This window comes from Scyliorhinus canicula, chromosome 25 (assembly GCF_902713615.1).
Source record: "Scyliorhinus canicula chromosome 25, sScyCan1.1, whole genome shotgun sequence".
NCBI lineage: Eukaryota > Metazoa > Chordata > Chondrichthyes > Carcharhiniformes > Scyliorhinidae > Scyliorhinus > Scyliorhinus canicula.
The window spans coordinates 4,509,847-4,529,550 of record NC_052170.1 but is presented as its reverse complement, the minus strand read 5'-3'; the positions used below and the strand labels follow the sequence as shown (position 1 = coordinate 4,529,550).

Here is a 19,704-nt window from a genome sequence, read left to right as displayed (position 1 = left end):
GCTCCGCAGTGTGGATATCCTCATTGTTGGGAAGAGTGACTTCATTGCCTCATAAAAACAGACAGCACACGAGGAGGCCATTCAGTCCATCAGTACTGTGCAGGCACCTTGGAAGAGCTTTCCAATTACTCCCCCACCCTGTAAATGTGTCAATTGCAAGGATTTATCAAATTCCCTATCCCTGGTAGATTGTCTTCTCTCTCTCAACCTATCCTTGCTCTGATTGTGCGGAGGGCACATTTCCGTCTGTTTCTGTGGCTAATTATTCCCAGACATGTCGCTAATCTGTTGATAGGGGCTTATGCTTTGAGGGGCATTACACCATGTCAAGCATTGCCACACTCACACACAGGCAAACTAAGGGACAATTTAGCATGGCCAATCCATCTAACCTGCACATCTTTTGGACTGTGGGAGGAAACCGGAGCACCCGGAGGAAACCCACGCAGAGGCGAGGAGAACATGCAGACTCCGCACAGTCACCCAAGACCGGAATTGAACCTGGGACCCTGGCGCTGTGAGGCAGCAGTGCCAACCACCGTGCCACTGGGTACCAACAGTAAGTGCAATAAATCTAAGCAATTCTATCAATCGCATAAAAAACAGCAGCAGGAGTGGGCCATTTGGCCCTTTGAACCTGCTCCGCCGTTCAACGCGATCATGGCTGCTCCGCGATCTCATGGACAACAAACCATCTGCCCTCTCGATGATGGAAAAGAAGCCACTGAACCATTTGAAAATATCATTTATGCCTCAATCAACATCAGTAAAACAAATGATCTGGTTATTTTGTTTGTGGGAGCTTGCTGTGCTTTAGAAGTGTTACAAAGGAGGAGAGAGCGGGAGTGAGGCAGAGAGCATTAGGGAGGGAATTCAAGAGCCTCGGGTCTGGGTAACTGAAGACATGACAATTAGTGATGGAGCAATTGACAGGGGAGGGTGCTCAAGAGGCAGAATTGAAGAATGTGGAGGGCTGGAGGAGATTACATTCCCAAACAAAATCTGCTATAAAGTACTTTGGGGTATCTTGCAGTCATGAAAGTCACTATATAAATGTAAACCTGTTCTTATTATTAATCCTGAATATGTAATCATTCACATTACCATTCTAGCAGAGATCTGCTATTAAAGTCTTGCCTTCCCATATACACCTTGACATTTGGAAATATAGTGAGGATCCTCAGTTCATCAAAGACTCTGTGTTGTAACGTACACCAAGTCCACCTTGCGCTCGCTGACTTGACTCCCAGTCCAGCAGAGCTTTGCTATATCAAAAACAAATCCTTCGATTCAAATCCCACCCTATCTCTGCAATTTGCTCCAGCCCCTGCAAACTCCGCGATCTCTGCATTCTTCAATGCTGCCCCCTGGACTATCCCCAATGTTAAATACCCCACCATTGATGGCCAGCTGTTGGGGTCTGTAATTCCCTCCCTAAACCTCTGGCCTCCCTACCTCCCCCCCCCCCCCCCCCCCCCCCCCCCCGCACCCCCTCACCCCCACACACCTTACGACACTCCTTAAACCCCACTTCCTTGGCCAGGTTATTGATCATCTGACCTAATATCTCACAGCATGGCTCACTGTCAATTTCCGTTTGGTTACTTACCTGCCAACCAGCCCAGGAGGTCTTATGACATTCAAGAGGATAAATGGAAGTTGTTGTTGCGACCATACCATTTTCCACCTGAATAGTCTCTGATCTCCGCATTATTTATGTCACCATGAGTAACCGGCTCGATGTCGAAGGGGTTTGTTTGAGACATCCTCCTTCCCTTGCCCTAGAAACACAGCAAGTGCCAGAAATGCATCTCTATGTTACAGATTTGGGATGAAGTGAGATGCATCATTAGTTGCTCCTGCGATGAGCAGGTAGCCAAGAAAACTCACGTTTAATGAAGGGTCCGTGAGTTAACTCATTGGACTGAATTTTGTATACTCCCGGGGAGGGGTTTGGCAGGTGGCTAGAGGGGGGACCGCGGTTTAAAGTTAGGCATCATGTCATGCGCGCCATTCCTGAAGCCTCCCTGCTCAAACCCACCATCATTTCATACATCGGAGGAGAGGTCTCAAGCAGGCCCACTGCCCTGGGCCAATTGGACCTCCTAAGCGGCCAATTAATGATCACGTATGGGCCTTTACCAGCCCCTGCCTCAGCCGGGACAGCTTTTAAGGTGGTCAAGAGGAGGGAATATCTCCTTGGTGGGGTCCATGGCTTAACAGAAGATTCTACCAAAGGGACCCCCTCCCCAGTAACACCCCCCCCCCCCAACCATGCCCTCCCCTAGCCACCCCAGCCCAGATTTCCCAGCCGTTGATGCTGTTAAACAAAGAACAAAGAACAAATAAAAGAAATGAAAATCGCTTATTGTCACGAGTAGGCTTCAATGAAGTTACTGTGAAAAGCCCCTAGTCGCCACATTCCGGCGCCTGTCCGGGGAGGCTGGTACGGGAATCGAACCGTGCTGCTGGCCTGCTTGGTCTGCTTTAAAAGCCAGCGATTTAGCCCAGTGAGCTAAACCAGCCTAAACCAGCCTAAAAGTACAGCACAGGAACAGGCCTGTGCCGACCATGCTGTCCGTCTAAACTAAAATCTTCTACACTTCCTGGGTCCGTATCCCTCTATTCCCATCCTATTCATGTCAAGATGCCCCTTAAATGTCACTATCGTCCCTGCTTCCACCACCTCCTCCGGCAGCGAGTTCCAGGCACCCACTACCCTCTGTGTAAAAAAACTTGCCTCGTACATCTCCTCTAAACCTTGCCCCTCGCACCTTAAACCTATGCCCCCTAGTAATTGACCCCTCTACCCTGGGGAAAAAGCCTCTCACTATCCATTCTGTCTATGCCCCTCATAATTTTGTAGACCTCGATCAGGTCGCCCCTCAACCTCCATTGTTCTAGTGAGAACAAACGGAGTTTATTCAACCGCTCCTCAGAGCTAATGCCCTCCATACCAGGCAACATCCTGGTAAATCTCTTCTGCACTCTCTCTAAAGCCTCCACATCCTTCTGGTCGTGTGTCAACCAGAATTGAACACTATACTTTAAGCCTAACTAAGGTTCTATACAACTGTAACATGACTTGCCAATTCTTATACTCAATGCCCCGGCCAATGAAGGCAAGCATGCTGTATGCCTTCTTGACTACCTTCTCCACCTGTGTTGCCCCTTTCAGTGACCTGTGGACCTGTACACCTAGATCTCTCTGACTGTCAATACTCTTTGAGGATTCTACCATTCACTGTATATTCCTTACCTGTAGTAGACCTTAAAAAATACATTACCTCACATTTGTCCGGATTAAACTCCATCTGCCATCTCTCTGCCCAAGTCTCCAAACAATCTAAATCCTGCTGTATCCTCTGACAGTCCTCATCGCTATCCGCAATTCCACCAACCTTTGTGTTGTCTGCAAACTTACTAATCAGACCAGTTACACTTTCCTCCAAATCATTTATATGTACTATGAACAGCAAAGGACCCAGCACTAATCCCTGCGGAACACCACTAGTCACAGCCCTCCAATCAGAAAAGCACCCTTCCATTGCTACTCTCTGCCTTCTATGACCTAGCCAGTTCTGTATCCACCTTGCCAGCTCACCCCTGATCCCGTGTGACTTCACCTTTTGTACCAGTCTACCATGAGGGACCTTGTCAAAGGCCTTACTGAAGTCCATATAGACAACATCCACTGCCCTACCTGCATCAGCATCTTTGTAACCTCTTCGAAAAACCTGACCATTCTGCAAAGCAATTTGCCTCGGGTGGGTGAAGATTACTGACTATTTCCCTGATGTCAGCTGCCCCCAGGTACCAGCTGCACTGACTCTGGGCATAGCCTGACACCAATTGAATGCACTACCGGCCCTATTTTGAAAACACTGAGTGTGAAAGGATTGCTTCCTCATCTTTAAGATGTTTCACTTCTGATATTTAATCCTTTTTACAGAATTTTATAACGGAAGCGGCAAACAATTCTATGTACTGGATCGGACTGAGGGATATCGGTGGAGGGAACTGGACCTGGGTTGATGATACAATTTGCAGATCATCATCCACGTGAGTAAAGCTATGAGACCAACTTTGCTTTGTTTATGTTAATACAGAGAATGTGCAGCTCAGGGACTGAACCATCAACCCAAAGAGATTCATGTCAGTGTTAATGTTCCACAGCATCCTCCTCCCACACTGCCTTCACCTCAGCCCATCAACATATCCATCTGTTCATCCCTCTCTCTCCCTCTCGTCTTTATCCAGCTTCCCCCTGAAATGTCGCAACACTATTCCCCTCAACCATTCCCTGTGGGAGCGGGTTCCACATTCCTGCCACCCTCTGAGTGACCATGGGTGGGATTCTCCGCAAACCGGCAGGACAGGCCACTCCGATGCCGAGGAGTGGCGTGAAGCACTCCGATGCCGAGGAGTGGCGTGAACCACTCCGATGCCGAGGAGTGGCGTGAACCACTCCGATGCCGAGGAGTGGCGTGAACCACTCCGATGCCGAGGAGTGGCGAGAACCACTCCGGTATCGGGCAGCCCCGAAGGTGCGGAATCCTCCTGAGTGTTTGGCGCCACGCAAACCGGCGGCGAAGGGCCTCTGCTGGCCGGCGCGAGTTGGTGCATGCGTGGGAGCGCCAGCGTGGGAGCGCCAGCATGGGAGCGCCAGCGTGTCCTGGCATTATCCCAGCGTATGCACAGAGGGGGTTCTTCTCCACACCAGCCATGGCGGAGATTGACAGTGGTCGGTGCAGAGGGAAAGAGTTCCCCCACGGCACAGGCTCGCCCGCGGATCGGTAGGCCCCGATCGCGGGCCAGGCCCACTGTGGGGGCACCCACCGGGGCTAGATCCCCCCAAACCCACCCCCCCCCCCCCCCCCCCCACCGAGGACTCTACAGGCCACCCGTGGAGCCAGGTCCCACCGGTAAGGACCTGTTGTGATTTATGCCATCGGGACCCGCCGTAAATCACTGCCAGCAGCCGCCGACCAGCATGCCACAATTCCCGCCGCCGCCAAAAACCCGGCACCGGAAGTTCGGCAGCCGGCGGGGGTGGGGTTCACGCCCCCCCCCCCCCTCCCCCCGGTGATTCACCGACCCGGCAGGGGGGTCGGACAATCCCGCCCAAAGTTTCTCCTGAATTCCCCTTTGGGTCCGTTAGTAACTATTTCCCCCATAGGTGGAACACCTTCTCTGTGTCCATCTTGCATTAACTGGTCACCACGGCTGCATCACGGCGCCAAGGACCCCGGGTTCGATTCCAACCTCAGTAGGAGTCTGCACGTTCTCCCCGCGTCTGCGTGGGTTTCCTCCGGGTGCTCCGGTTTCCTCCCACAGTCCAAAGATGTGCAGGTTGGGTGGATTGGCCGTGCTAAATTGCCCTCAGGGTCCAAATTGCCCTTAGTGTTAGGTGGGGTTACTGGGTTGTGAGGATAGGGTGGAGGTGTTAACCTTGGTTAGGGTGCTCTTTCCAGGAGCCGGTACACACTCAATGGGCCGAATGGCCTCCTTCTGCACTGTAAATTCTATGAATTCTATGAAATAGGGTGCTGTTTCAGAGGGTCGGTGCAATCTCAATGGGCCGAATGGCCTGTTTCTGCACTGTGGGTATTCTATGATTCTATGAAAGACTTTTATCAGGTTTCCCCTCAGTTTTCTGTCTGGAGAAAAGAGTTCCACCTTGCTCAATCCTTGCTGCTGATTGCCACCTCTCACTGAACATCTTCTCCAGACTCTCCGCAGTGTCTCTATATCCCTTTCGTAATGAGTAGATCGCATGCTCACAGTTCTCCAGCCGTTAGCTAACCACAGTTTGACATGACCTGCTGAGATTTTCCAGCATTTTCCCTTTCGTTTCAGATTCCAGCATCCGCAGTAATTTGCTTTTATTACTAAAAGCAGTGACACAGTTTCATAAGACCACAGAAAGTATCACACCTGAGCTTCATTTTTTAAAAGGATTTGAAAGACAGAAGTCGGAAGTCCGCGTATGGGCAGAGCGGTGGCCTGTGGCAGCCTCCCCGTGCGACACGGCGGACTCAGCCCGCGGACCGCCACCAGGATTGTAGGTTCCCCCGAGATCATGCGTGCCCGCGGATTGGTGCCGTCCGATCGCTTGCCTGGCCATCTGTGAGCCCCCCGCCAGTGAAAGATCCCCCCACCAGGGTGGCCGTGGACGGAATCGCCCCGGGGGCCTCTGTCAATGGCATAGACTGCGCGCGCGCAATTCGCGGCAATTCTCCAGGGACCGCGGGATTGGCTTTGCGCCAGATTTCGGCATCAAGGCCCATTCTCCGTCCCCGCGCTGCGGCTCGGAGAATCCCGCCCCGCAGACCTCCCAGGTAGGGGACGGCCTGCAAGGTCAGGGAGAGGGCCGGGTGTGACTGTGGGCCAAATATATACCAAACAACAGATGAATAACAGTATGAACATGCACAAGCAACCTCTCTCTCCCAGCTCCCTGGTCAGTCTGAGGTCACCTGACTCTAACATTCACTTATATAATAATGAGACTCCTGGTGGTCAGTTGGTGAATTACAATATGACCATGATATCAGTAATGATGTGGAGATGCCGACGTTGGACTGGGCTGAGCACAGTAAGAAGTCTTCCAACACCAGGTTAAAGTCCAACAGGTTTGCTTCAAATCACTAGCTGTCGGAGCACTGCTCCTTCCTCAGGTGAATGAAGAGGTGGGTTCCAGAAACATATATACAGACAAAGTCAAAGATGCCAGACAATGCTCTGAATGCGGGCTTTTGCAGGTCATTAAGTTTTTACAGATCCAGAGATGGGGTAACCCCAGGTTAAAGAGGTGTGAATTGTCTCAAGCCAGGACAGTTGGTAGGATTTTGCAAGCCCAGGCCAGATGGTGGGGGGTGAATGGAATGTGACATGAATCCAAGGTCCCAGTTGAGGCCGTACTCATGTGTGCGGAACTCAAGTTACCCGAGATATTACCCGTCTGGGAGGAACATGGCCAGGTTCATTCCCATGGGGGAAGTGCTGTCTTCCTCGGAACTCTGAGTTTTCAGTCTTCAATCTTCTGCAATGGTTGATTTTGAGTCCTCTATCTTCCAGTCTTCACTCCGCTCCCTTTTATCCTTCTTTGCTTCCTGTGTATGTTACTTAGCTCAGGACTCAATATTCCTCCAAACTGTGAGTCACTGACCCACATAACAGAATACACCTTTCTCCTTTATCCTGCAGGTACCCACTGACTGGGCTGAAATCTGTTGTTAATCCCATCATCTCGGTCAATCACAGCAGCTTCGAAAAATGCTTAGTCCCTTATGTAGCCTGCTGCGATATCGAAACTGTCCGCTGTCAGCAGCTTCACTGTGCGACTCACCTCTGCATCGATGGTCACCTCCTTTTCCCATCATGCTTAGTTTGGCCAATGTGTGTACTTGTTGATGTACAAACTTACCAAGGGTTAAACCATGTCCGGGTTGGGGAAGGTAGGATACTGGAGGGAATCCCGTCCATGCAGCTTTATGCTCGCTCCCCCACCCTCCCCCCCCCCCCCTCTTCGTTAGGGGGAGTGAAAAACTGTGGCCAGAGTCTGAATTGTTGATGTAAATGGTCGTTGTTATATCTTCACACCCGTATACTGCTATTTTAACCTTTGGGGAAATGGTGGAAGGATTTCCGAGCTGCTTATCGGCCTGTTGAACTGTGTCGGAGTGCCCTTCCCCAGGCCAACTGGTGTTGGACCCGAACTCGGAGCTTCTGCTCCAGCGGTAGAGGTGCTGCCCACTCCGTCACAGGCCTCCGAGGCTGTAAATTGTGGCAAAATGAGTCCCAGCATCAATCCTACTTCCCACAGTATGAATAACTCCCTGCTTTGTGATTTGCAGCCTGCTTCCTCTTCATTCTATTGGACTCCCACTCCACACGTTCTGATCTGTGCTGTGGATGGAGCACCTTCAACTTAGCAAAAGGTGCTTCACAATTAGTAGTCAGCCAAATCTTTGGAGGAGGCATTAGGAGGGGTGACCAAAACTTGGTCACAGGTCAGGAAGGTGCCAAAAGATGTATGGAGGGAATTCCTGAGCATTGGTCCCTGTGTGATTGAAGGTCCAGTCATCAATGATTGGGATACGGGATCATCAGTGTCGTCTTTCCTCATCTTTCAGTTTCTTGCTCTCTTCCTGTTCTTCAAACCCATTGTCCCTCTCATATCTGAGAGACAATCTTTCCTCCTCTACTATTGGCTCCCTATTGTCCACCAAGTTAAGAATCGTTCTAAGGAAAGTAAAGGAAAACTCAGACCAGAATTCTTGGTTCTGATCATTGTGCAATTCCCTTGCCAAGTGTAGTAAGAAGTCTTACAACACCAGGTTAAAGTCCCAACATGTTTGTTTCAAACAATAGATTCACCTGAGGAAGGAGCAGCGCTCCAAAAGCTAGTGTTTGAAACGAACATGTTGGACTTTAACCTGGTGTTGGAAGACTTCTTACTGTGCTCACCCCAGTCCAACGCCGGCATCTCCACATCATGGCTTGCCAAGTGTGAATGTGTAAACCTCTGATCAGGACAAGGTCCAATGCTGCTGTGACCCCCTCCTTGGCCAAACACTGGAGTAGCCCCTTATACATCAAGTCAAACCAATGCTGGGCTGCAGACTCCGAACAGGCACTTGGCTACAGGTTGTTAATCTTAAGATTCAAACAATGTGTGCTTCTCGAGTTGTGGGGTAATCTGCTGTTCACACTTACCGTCACCACTATGTGTTTTTATGTTGGCAGGTTCTGGTCTGTTGGGGAGCCAAACAACTGGAATGGTAAGACTGAGGACTGTGTCCACATTGAAGATGAAGGAAGATGGAATGACATCCAGTGCTCCGCAAACCTTTCTTGGATTTGTGAGAAATAGAAAGTCAGCATTCAATTTCTGTTCAATAACTCAATTCTACAAATAAACACACATTTTATTCATTGTTAGTTAGTATCTGAAATATGCCAGGCTGTGGGGCAACACACACAACTCAGATCAACTCAACTCAGATCAACTCAACTCAGATCAACTCAACTCAGATCAACTCAACTCAACTCAGATCAACTCAACTCAGATCAACTCAACTCAGATCAACTCAACTCAGATCAACTCAAATCAGATCAACTCAACTCAGATCAACTCAACTCAGATCAACTCAACTCAGATCAACTCAACTCAGATCAACTCAACTCAGATCAACTCAACTCAGATCAACTTAACTCAGATCAACTCAACTCAGATCAACTCAACTCAGATCAACTCAACTCAGATCAACTCAACTCAGATCAACTCAACTCAGATCAACTCAACTCAGATCAACTCAACTCAGATCAACTCAACTCAGATCAACTCAAATCAGATCAACTCAACTCAGATCAACTCAACTCAGATCAACTCAACTCAGATCAACTTAACTCAGATCAACTCAACTCAGATCAACTCAACTCAGATCAACTCAACTCAGATCAACTCAACTCAACTCAGATCAACTCAACTCAGATCAACTCAATTCAGATCAACTCAACTCAGATCAACTCTGTTTGTCAACTCGTTAGAGTTGTGAGATAATAAAATTCCGATGTAAGCATTCCAATTTAGTGTGTCTTTTTGATTTGGGCAACAGTAGAACCGGTGTGGCTAATTTTAAGCGAACTGACTGGGTGTGAAGCTGACGGGATTGGGAGGAAACCCACCATTTCAGCCCGATCCAATACTGACTTCAATAAAGAATAAACCGGATGGGACGTAAAATCAGTGATCATTCCCAATCCCAGAAACTTTCCCTTTTTACATTCAAAATTCCCAGATGTTCTCCACATCTCCTCTATCTGATTATTAGGAATAACCCTCCCTTGTAGTATATCTCCCCTCTGCCCCCAAATGTTTAACTTGTAAGCACAGGTTCTCTTTGACTTGGAATACCAAGCAGTGCAATGGTCACATGCAAGACCCTATTCACCAATTGATTCAGGACCTAAATTGGTGCATATGATAGAAGATTGATGGGCAGCACGGTGGGGCAGTGGGTTAGCACTGCGGCCTCACGGCACCGAGGTCCCAGGTTCGATCCCAACTCTGGGTCACTGTCCGTGTGGAGTTTGCACATTCTCCCCCTGTTTGCGTGGGTTTCGCCCCCACAACCCAAAGATGCGCAAGGTAGGTGGATTGAACATGCTAAATTGCCCCTTAATTGGAAAAAATTAATTGGGTACTGTAAATTTTTTAAAAAGATAGAAGATTGTGGGGCAGCACAGTGGTTAGCATTGCTGCTTTACGGCGTTGCCGAGGGCCTTGGTTCGATCCCAGCCCCGGGTCACTGTCTATGTGGAGTTTGCACATAATAATAATAATAATCGCTTATTGTCACAAGTAGGCTTCAATGAAGTTACTCTGAAAAGCCCCTAGTCGCCACATTCCGGCGCCTGTCCGGGGAGGCTGGTACGGGAATTGAACCCGCGCTGTTGGCATTGATCTGCATTACAAGCCAGCTGTTTAGCCCACTGTGCTAAACCATCCCCGACGCCGACATTCTCCCCGTGTCTGCATGGGTCTCAGCCCCACAACCCAAAGATGCGCAGGCGAGGTGGATTGGCCACGCTAAATTGCCCCTTAATTGGAATTTTTTTTTTAAATGACAGAAGATTGCTTCCTACTCGGCAAAACCCAACAGCACAAGGAATAATCAATCGCCACATATCCCTGATTTCTGTACCTCTACCACCGAATTTATCTCCGATAATTAGAGATCCTTCCGGTCTGGGATGTCAGACTTGTCTGAAAGTTTGAAAATCATTTTGAAATATACCCTAGAGCAAAAACGGGCGCGATTTAACGGGACATAAACAGATCCCCATTTCAGGCATGTTCAGCATGCCTACGGAGCTGAGAAAGACCCCGTCATTTAACGGCACTTTATCAGTTGTTTTCGTTCGAGGCGGGTTCAGCTCGTCAGTGCAGGAAAAGTATTCGTGGATCGCGGCGGCATTTTTAAATGTCGGCCCGATCTTCAGAACCTCCTCGTTCACCCCACTGCACCCTCTGAATCCCCCACTGCCCCCTCTTCCGGGGTCCTCAAGCCTCCGCCCCCCCTCACCCCACCTCTTATGGGCAAGGCACCCTGGGTCGGATCCCTGGCACAGGCAACCTGGCACCCGGTCACCTTGGCACCCTGGCAGTGCCAATGTGCCAGGCTGGCAGTGTCAAGGTGTCCGGGTGCCAGAGGGAGAGCCAGGGACCACCCTGCCCAGAGCAAGCCTATCCGAGAGTCTCCAATAGCCTGGGAGACCCCTCCAGATGCTGTTACAGAGAGAACAGAGAACAGAGAACAGTACAGCACAGAACAGGCCCTTCGGCCCTCGATGTTGTGCCGAGCAATGATCACCCTACTCAAACTCACGTAACCCGTATACCCGTAACCCAACAATCCCCCCATTAACCTTACACTACGGGCAATTTATCGTGGCCAATCCACCTAACCTGCACATCTTTGGACTGTGGGAGGAAACCGGAGCACCCGGAGGAAACCCACGCACACACGGGGAGGACGTGCAGACTCCACACAGACAGTGACCCAGCCGGGAATCGAACCTGGGACCCTGGAGCTGTGAAGCATTGATGCTAACCACCATGCTACCGTGAGGCCCCACATTTGTGGGAACGTGCTGAATGGGTCCCTGCGAGGTCTGCCAGGCACGGCTGTTAATTCCCGGGCCCCGGAAAAATACGGCGCAGACATAGTTAATGGAGCCTCATGGCTCACTGAGATAAGCTGTTCTGATCATGGCATCGCGCGAGATTACCCGCTGCGGTCTTGGCTAATGAAGCCTGTATGGAGGCCCCAGACTGACACGGAGAACTGTTACAATGACGCCCATGCAGCAACCAGGGGAGTTATTGAGCGGAGCATTGACGTCCTCAAGATGTGCGTCCGATGCCTGGACTGCTCCAGTGGGACTTTCCAATATAACCCCAGGAGCATCACCAAAATCGTGCTGGCCGGCACAACCTAGCGCAGCAGAGGGTGAACATTCTGGAGGAGGAGGAAGAGCACCAGGCCTCGTCTAGCCAGGCGGATGGCCAGGAGGAACCGGACATGGAGCCTGGGCTGGCACGGCAGGATCACCTCATCACTTCCAGGTTTGCCTCCTCGGAGGCCTGGGCACCAGCAGCTGCTCCGCCCTTTCCCACCTCACCCTACTCTCCCTCCCCCCCACACCCACTTCCAAGTGGTGCCCTCTTTCTCAGTGAATCCAATGCCAGCGGGAATGAGAATTGCTCACGTGGGCAGAGTGCTGGCCCATTAGCATGTCCTGAACTACTCCAGAAATATCGCCCCCAATAGGAACACAAACCACATGCAATTCAGTCCCTTAGGGCGGGATTCTCCGATTGCCCAATGCGAAATCGCGTTCGCCGATTGGCCGGAGAATTTGTTTTGATTAGAAACTAGACACTTCCTCCGGACATAGCCTCAAAATCGGAGAAATCAGCCCTTAATATCCCAAATGGAGAATTTTGCTCCAGGAGAAATGTCTTCACTCAGAGGATAGTGAACCTGTCAAATTCCCATCCACAGAGGCTGTAGAGGCCAAGTTATTATATTAATATTGTTATTATTACATTCGCCCTTCTTGGCACCATCACCCTTCCAGAACAATCATCCTCTAGATTCATCTCCCTTCCGGAAACATCACCTTTCCGGAACCATCAATTTTGTCCACAATATCCCAACCCTGGATCCTGAGTTCCTGAAGTTCGGAACATGAGAAAACTCTTCTTAATTTGCTGAGAGTGGCACTTTTTGGGCCATTCGAACGTTTGTCACCGTTTCCTTCTGTAATATTTATATCTGTTGATAAATATCGGCGTCAGCTCTCCACGAGCTGGTTTCAATTCTGCAAAAGTTGGCACGGCAGTGCGGGAAGTGGGTGGAAATCACGTTACCACTGACTTGAATATTAGGATCATTGACATAGCAGTGGATATAAAGCTTCCCTTTGCCTTGCCAGCTCATTGTGAAGCTCAGTATCAGTTTCTGCGTTGCCCTACAGAATGGCTGGAGAACAGGCCTACGATGGTTTTGATAACTTTAGTCTCGAGAATGAACCAAAACAGAAACGGGCGAAGCAGATTCCAGGTAAACTTTCATTCAGCGAAGGTCGGGATCAGTGCGTCGGAGAGGATACTCTTTTGTCCCGAGTATATTGTGTGTAAACAGTCATGGGTGTTGCTAACGTGAATTTCTCATAGTATTGAGTGAGGGAGGGGGTGTTGGTCATGAAGTCAACGTGTTAGTGAAGGAATGCAATTCATTGGCCACACTACACCAGGAAAGCTAGCCACGGCGCAGCGAGGCCAATGAAAGCCGGGAGACCCCATTCCCGGGATCCACCTGGCTCTGCCACACCTCGCAAAACCCAAACCTTTTGGCAAATCTTCACATTAGAGTGAGGCAGCTAGCCTCGCCCTTACGTGCAGATTCTTCAGGTAGCTGAGGCTTTGGGATTCACCCCCTTCACCTTGGAGACCCCAAATGGGGACCAGATGGAATGGCACTTCATGGGGGTCTCCCAGGGGATCTCCCCCAGCTGCATGCCCTTTGGGCAGGGTGGTACTCTGGCATGGCTGGTGCCATTTGGGCACCCTGGCAGTGCCACCTGGTGCCTGGGCACCAGGTTTGGCACTGCCAAGGGCAGTGGCACTGCAATGTGGCATTTTGCACGTGCGCAATAGGGCAGGGGGTGCCCGGCGTGGGGGCTGGGGAAGCTCCCATAGTGCGCTTGGGCTGGGGGGCTGTTTCGAGGACCTCTGAGATCGGGATACCATCAATCTCTCGCTACAATGGGGATTTCCAACGAGCGAAGTTCCTCACTGTACAACACGGGGCTATGTGCGGGCCTTAGCCGTGCGTCCCCCGTTCAGGATCCTTATTCAACACGAGTCAGGTTGAATAGTTCTGTGCTTCTCGGCACTGCAAGCGCCTCGAAACACGTGGCGAAACACGCTCGCCAGGGGACTCTGCTTTTGGGAGAATCGCGCCCAAGATCGTCTTCGGTAAAGTGGTCTTGTGATTTGGGCAATGTTCACATGAATGTTGCGACATCAATGGGAACTGCTTCTCCCATACCCGCCTGGGAAGTGCAGCACTAACAACACTCAAGCAGCCTGACACCACCCAGCTCATGTGAATGATATCTCATCCTGAAACATTCACTTCCTCCATCACCGACGCACAGCAATAGTCATGTGTACTGTCCACAAGATGCAGGAACTCACCAAGGCTCCTTAGGCAGCACCTTACAAACCCACCTTCCAGATCACTGCCATCTAGAAGGACAGGAGTAGCAGATACCTGGGAACCCCACCAGGGCCGGCTCAAGGCACCGGCAACTCGGGCAGTCGCCCGGGGCGCCATGTGCTAGGGGGCGCCAGAGACTCGGGTCCCGCGCATGCGCGGTGGCTGCACTCCCCCAGGGCGCCCCCCCCCTCTGTCTGCCCCCCCCCCCGGTCCGCCCTCTCGGTCCGCTCCCCCCCGCCTCGGGTCCGCCCCCCCCCGCCTCGGGTCCGCCCCCCCCCCCGCCCCCCCGGGTCCGCCCCCATCTCGGCCCCCCCTCTCGCCCCCCCCCTCTCGCCCCCCCCTCTCGCCCCCCCCTCTCGCCCCCCCCCCTCGCCCCCCCTCTCTCGGCCCCGCCCCCCCCTCTCGGCCCCGCCCGCCCCCCCCTCTCAGCCCCCCCCTCTCGGCCCCCCCCTCTCAGCCCCCCCCTCTCAGCCCCCCCTCTCAGCCCCCTCTCGGCCCCGCCCCCCTCAGCCCCGCCCCCTCTCTCGGCCCCGCCCCCCCTCTCGGCCCCGCCCGCCCCCCCTCCTCGGCCCCCCCCTCTCGGCCCCCCCTCTCAGCCCCCCCCCTCTCAGCCCCCCCCTCTAGCCCCCCCTCTCGGCCCCGCCCCCCCCTCAGCCCCCCCCCCTCGCCCCCCCTCGCCCCCCCCTCTCGCCCCCCCCCTCGCCCCCCCCCTCGCCCCCCCCCTCTCGCCCCCCCCCTCGCCCCCCGTCTCGGCCCCGCCCCCCCTCTCGGCCCCGCCCGCGCCCCCTCTCTCGGCCCCCCCTCTCGGCCCCACCCCCTCTCCGGCCCCCCCCTCTCAGCCCCCCCCTCTCAGCCCCCCCTTCTCGCCCCCCCTCTCGCCTCCCCCCCTCTCGCCCCCCATCCCTCTCGCCCCCCTCGCCCCCCCCCTCGCCCCCCCCCTCGCCCCCCCCTCGCCCCCCCCTCGCCCCCCCCTCTCGCCCCCCCCCTCGCCCCCCCCTCTCGGCCCCGCCCCCCCCCTCTCGGCCCCGCCCGCCCCCCCCTCTCGGCCCCCCCTCTCGGCCCCACCCCCTCTCGGCCCCCCCCTCTCAGCCCCCCCTCTAAGCCCCCCCTCTCGCCCCCCTCTCGCCTCCCCCCTCTCGCCCCCCCCTCTCCGCCCCCCCCCTCGCCCCCCCCTCTCTCGCCCCCCCCTCACCCCCCCCTCGCCCCCCCTCTCTCGGCCCCGCCCCCCCTCTCGGCCCCGCCCCGCCCCCCCCTCTCCGGCCCCACCCTCTCGCCCCCCCTCTTGGCCCCGCCCCCCCTCTCAGCCCCGCCCCCCCCTCTCACCCCCCCTCGGCCCCGCCCCCCCTCCTCTCGGCCCCGCCCCCCCTCTCGGCCCAGCCCCCCCTCTCGGCCCCCCCCTTCTCGGCCCCTCCCCCCTCTCGGCCCCGCCCCCCCTCCTCTCGGCCCCGCCTCCCCCCCTTTCGGCCCCCCCCCCAAGGGCGCCAAAGTTCAGCTTGCCCGGGGCGCCAGCAACCCTAGGGCCGGCGCTGAACCCCACCACCTGGAGGTTCCCCTCCAAGTCACTCACCGCCCCGACTTGGAAATATATCCCCTTCACTGTCGCTGTGACAAAATCCTGGAACCCCCTCCCTAACAGCACAGGGGTGTACCTACACCCACATGGAATTCAGCGGTTCAAGAAGGCGGCTCACCACCACCTCCTCAAGGGGCAATTAGGGATGGGCAATTGACGCTGGGCCTAGCCAGCGATACCCTCATCCCGTAAATAAATACAAAAAAAGACAGATTCTTATTTTTTCTGACACCAGATGGTATTTGCTGAATCTCTTTGCTTTTTAAATATAAATTTAGAGTACCCATTATTTTTTTTTCCCAAATAAGGGGCAATTTAGCATGGCCAATCTACCTACCCGGCACATCTTTGGGTTGTGGGGGCGAAATCCACGGGGAGAATGTGCAAACTCCACACGGACAGGGCGCCAGGGTTGGGATTGAACCCGGGTCCTCGGCGCCGTGAGGCAGCAGCGCTAACCACTGCGCCATCGTGTCGCCCTGAATTTCTTAGCTACCCACTGTTCCCATATTTCTGTTTAGCAACCCTAACCTGAATAATATACCACCTTTAATGGAGTTGAATACGGGGCAGCACGGTGGCGCAGTGGGTTAGCACTGCTGCCTCACGGTGCCAAGGTCCCAGGTTCGATCCCGGCTCTGGGACACTGTCCGTGTGGAGTTTGCACATTCGCCCCGTGTTTACGTGGGTTTCACCCCCACAACCTAAAACAAATGTGCAAGCTCGATGGATTGGCCGCGCTAAATTGCCCCTTAATTGGAAAAATGAATTGGGTACTCTAAATTTATGAAAAAAAATGGAGTTAAATACCGCACAGTGCTTTCGGGAAAGATCATCAAATACAATTTGACATTGAACTACACAAGGATATAGTAAAAAGTGAGAAAAAGCCAGGATCAAAATAATTTATAACGGAGTGACTTAGAGGAGGTGGGAGAGGTTGAAAAGCAGAGGGATTTAGGGAGGGCCTTACGGCCGAGGTAGTTGAAGGTATGGAGAGCGGTGATGAAGTGATGGGAATCAGAGCTGAGGAAGGAGGGCGGGAAGTACAGAGATTTCAGAGGGAGGAGGTCACAGGGACAGGGGGCGCAATGGCATGCAGGGGTTTGGAAACTAGAAAAGTACCATTCACCGTGAAGCGGTGACAGACTCCAAAGTGTACTGTAAGGCGATGCCAATAACCTGCTTCACGGCGTCAGAGAACTGGGGTCAGTTTCTGGAGCTGCCGAAAGACTTGCTGTGAGCTTATTTCAAACACATCCTACGAGATCCAATCCTCTGGGCTCAGTGATTGATGGATCACCCAAACTCCTGCGTTCCATACAGACCTGGTTCCATAGTAGCTCTCTTCCCTCTGAGTCAGAACATTCAGAGCACAGAACCTTAGACGCTCCAGTGCTAAACTGAGGGAGTGCTGCCCTGTCAAAGCCCCCACTCCCTCTCCCATCCTCCCCCCACTCCCCCAGCTACACTCTTAGCTGCACAAAGAAGCAGCTAAGGTCATCATTTCAAAAAGGACCGAGAGGCGGGGGAGTTGGGATGGGTTTCTGACTGGTGTCCTGCCCAATATTTATCTTTTAACCAACAACACCAAAATAAATTATCTAGTTATTATTGCGGTATTATCATAATTATCAGCATTACAAGGGTTGATGTAGTGTCGGGAGTAGTCACTAGAGGGAGCTACAGTTACCACTATATAAGGTATTTGGCATTGGATTCTCAGGGTCTCTGACTTTTAAAGATTAAAGCGGATTAGCTTTTCTGAAAAAGAAATATTTATCTCAAGGCATTTAATATATGTACATGGAAATATCAAAAAATCAATAACACACAGGAACACAGGAAAAACAGGCCCAGCACCCCCACTCTGATACCATTCTCACAAATATCTTCACCCCCTTAATTTATTCCCCTCCCCCCCCAAACAACACAGCCAACCTCCGAAACAACCCCCCTCTCCCCCTCCCCGCTGATGTCTTAATTCTCCTTAAAGAAATCGATGAATGGCTAACAGCTATGGGTGATCCCCTAAGTCAAACCCAACCTTCTTCAAGTGCAGGCATTTTGCCTGCTCACTCACAGCCCCCCCCCCCCCCCCCCCGGGCCTTTGGCGCCTCCAAGTCCCGCTAGCCCAACAAAATCCATCTCCAGGATATCATGAGCGGGAAAGGCCAAGGCATCGGGCCTCTCTCCCCACCTGGACTTCCAGATCTTCCGACACTCCAAAAATCTCCACCTTCGGCCATTCGCGGACCCCTGCCAGAACCCCGTCAGCTTTCGATACGCCCAGAACATGTGGACGTGATTCGCAGCCCCCGCCCACCCCTCCAGCCCCCCACACACTGCCCGCACCTTTCCTCCACCCCTGCAGAAAACCAGCTCATCCTCGCAACCGTCATGTGGACTCTATGAACCAACTTAGATTGGATGAGGCTTAACCTCGCCATCCATGACCACACAGGTCGTGTGGGAAGGACCCAAACAATCCAGCTCGAACAAGGGCCACCAAATATGCGACCACTCACTCCATGGCCGCCACCGGAAGCCATGAGTTACATTTTCAGCAATTATCTTTACTCGTCACCTTGAAGATTTTGATCCCATTTAATATGGCATTCTAATCAGCGCCCTGTTTGAAATCTCAGGTAGCCGATTTAAGTCGATCTTCTCTGCAAAGGTGTTGATGGTCCTGATCTTCATCCTTCTCAGTGTCGTCCTTATTCTCCTGGTCACCGGAGTCATTAAATGTAAGTAACTGCGCACTTCATGTCCACGTTGGCTTTCCTCGAATCGATCCTTGGGTTATGGGCAGCATTGCAATGGGGGACAGTCATTGTCCCTTCCCCGGTTGCCCTGGAGAAGATAGTGATGGGTTTTACAAGATAATAATGATGGGTTTTCCATGAAGATATTGATGGGTTTTCCATGAAGATAGTGATGGGTTTTCCATGAAGATAGTGATGGGTTTTCCAAGAAGATTATGGTGGGTTTTCCATGAAGATAATGATGGGTTTTCCATAAAGATAATGATGGGTTTTCCAAGAAGGTAGTGATGGGTTTTCCAAGAAGATAATGATGGGTTTTCCATGAAGATAATGATGGGTTTTCCAAGAAGATAATGATGGGTTTTCCAAGACAATAATGATGGGTTTTCCATGAAGATAATGATGGATTTTCCATGAAGATAATGATGGATTTTCCAAGAAGATAATGATGGGTTTTTCAAGAAGATAATGATGGGTTTTCCATGAAGATAATGATGGGTTTTCCATAAAGATAATGATGGGTTTTTCAAGAAGATAATGATGGGTTTTCCAAGAAGATAATGATGGGTTTTCCATAAAGATAATGATGGGTTTTTCAAGAAGATAATGATGGGTTTTCCATGAAGATAATGATGGGTTTTCCAAGAAGATAATGATGGGTTTTCCATAAAGATAATGATGGGTTTTCCATAAAGATAATGATGGGTTTTCCATAAAGATAATGATGGGTTTTCCAAGAAGATAATGATGGGTTTTCCATAGAGATAATGATGGGTTTTTCAAGAAGATAATGATGGGTTTTCCATAAAGATAATGATGGGTTTTTCAAGAAGATAATGATGGGTTTTTCAAGAAGGTAGTGAATGGTTTTCCTCTTCAATCATTGGAGTCCATACGGTGAAGATTGGCTTCACCCAAATTCAGACTTGTTAAGGATCTGAATCTGTTCGCCATTCCCACTTTTCGGAAGGTTGCATTGATTGTCACAATTTGAAGTGTTTGCTGCTAGTTATTGGGTTTCGGAGAATTCGATTTACAATCTCTCGGCTGCTAAATGAAACTTTGC

At 52.0% G+C, this 19,704-nt stretch overlaps 1 protein-coding gene across 1 annotated transcript in view; it reads left to right on the top strand.

Annotated features, from left to right (window-relative positions):
• LOC119956998 overlaps window positions 1-19,704 on the top strand; it is a 60,326-nt gene that overhangs the window by 11,161 nt on the left and 29,461 nt on the right. The window contains exons 5-9 of the mRNA XM_038784582.1: window positions 3,953-4,062; window positions 8,752-8,874; window positions 8,969-9,559; window positions 13,021-13,136; window positions 18,519-18,620. Of these exons, the coding sequence (XP_038640510.1) occupies window positions 3,953-4,062; window positions 8,752-8,874; window positions 8,969-9,559; window positions 13,021-13,136; window positions 18,519-18,620 (1,042 nt within the window). The remainder of the gene's footprint in view (window positions 1-3,952; window positions 4,063-8,751; window positions 8,875-8,968; window positions 9,560-13,020; window positions 13,137-18,518; window positions 18,621-19,704) is intronic.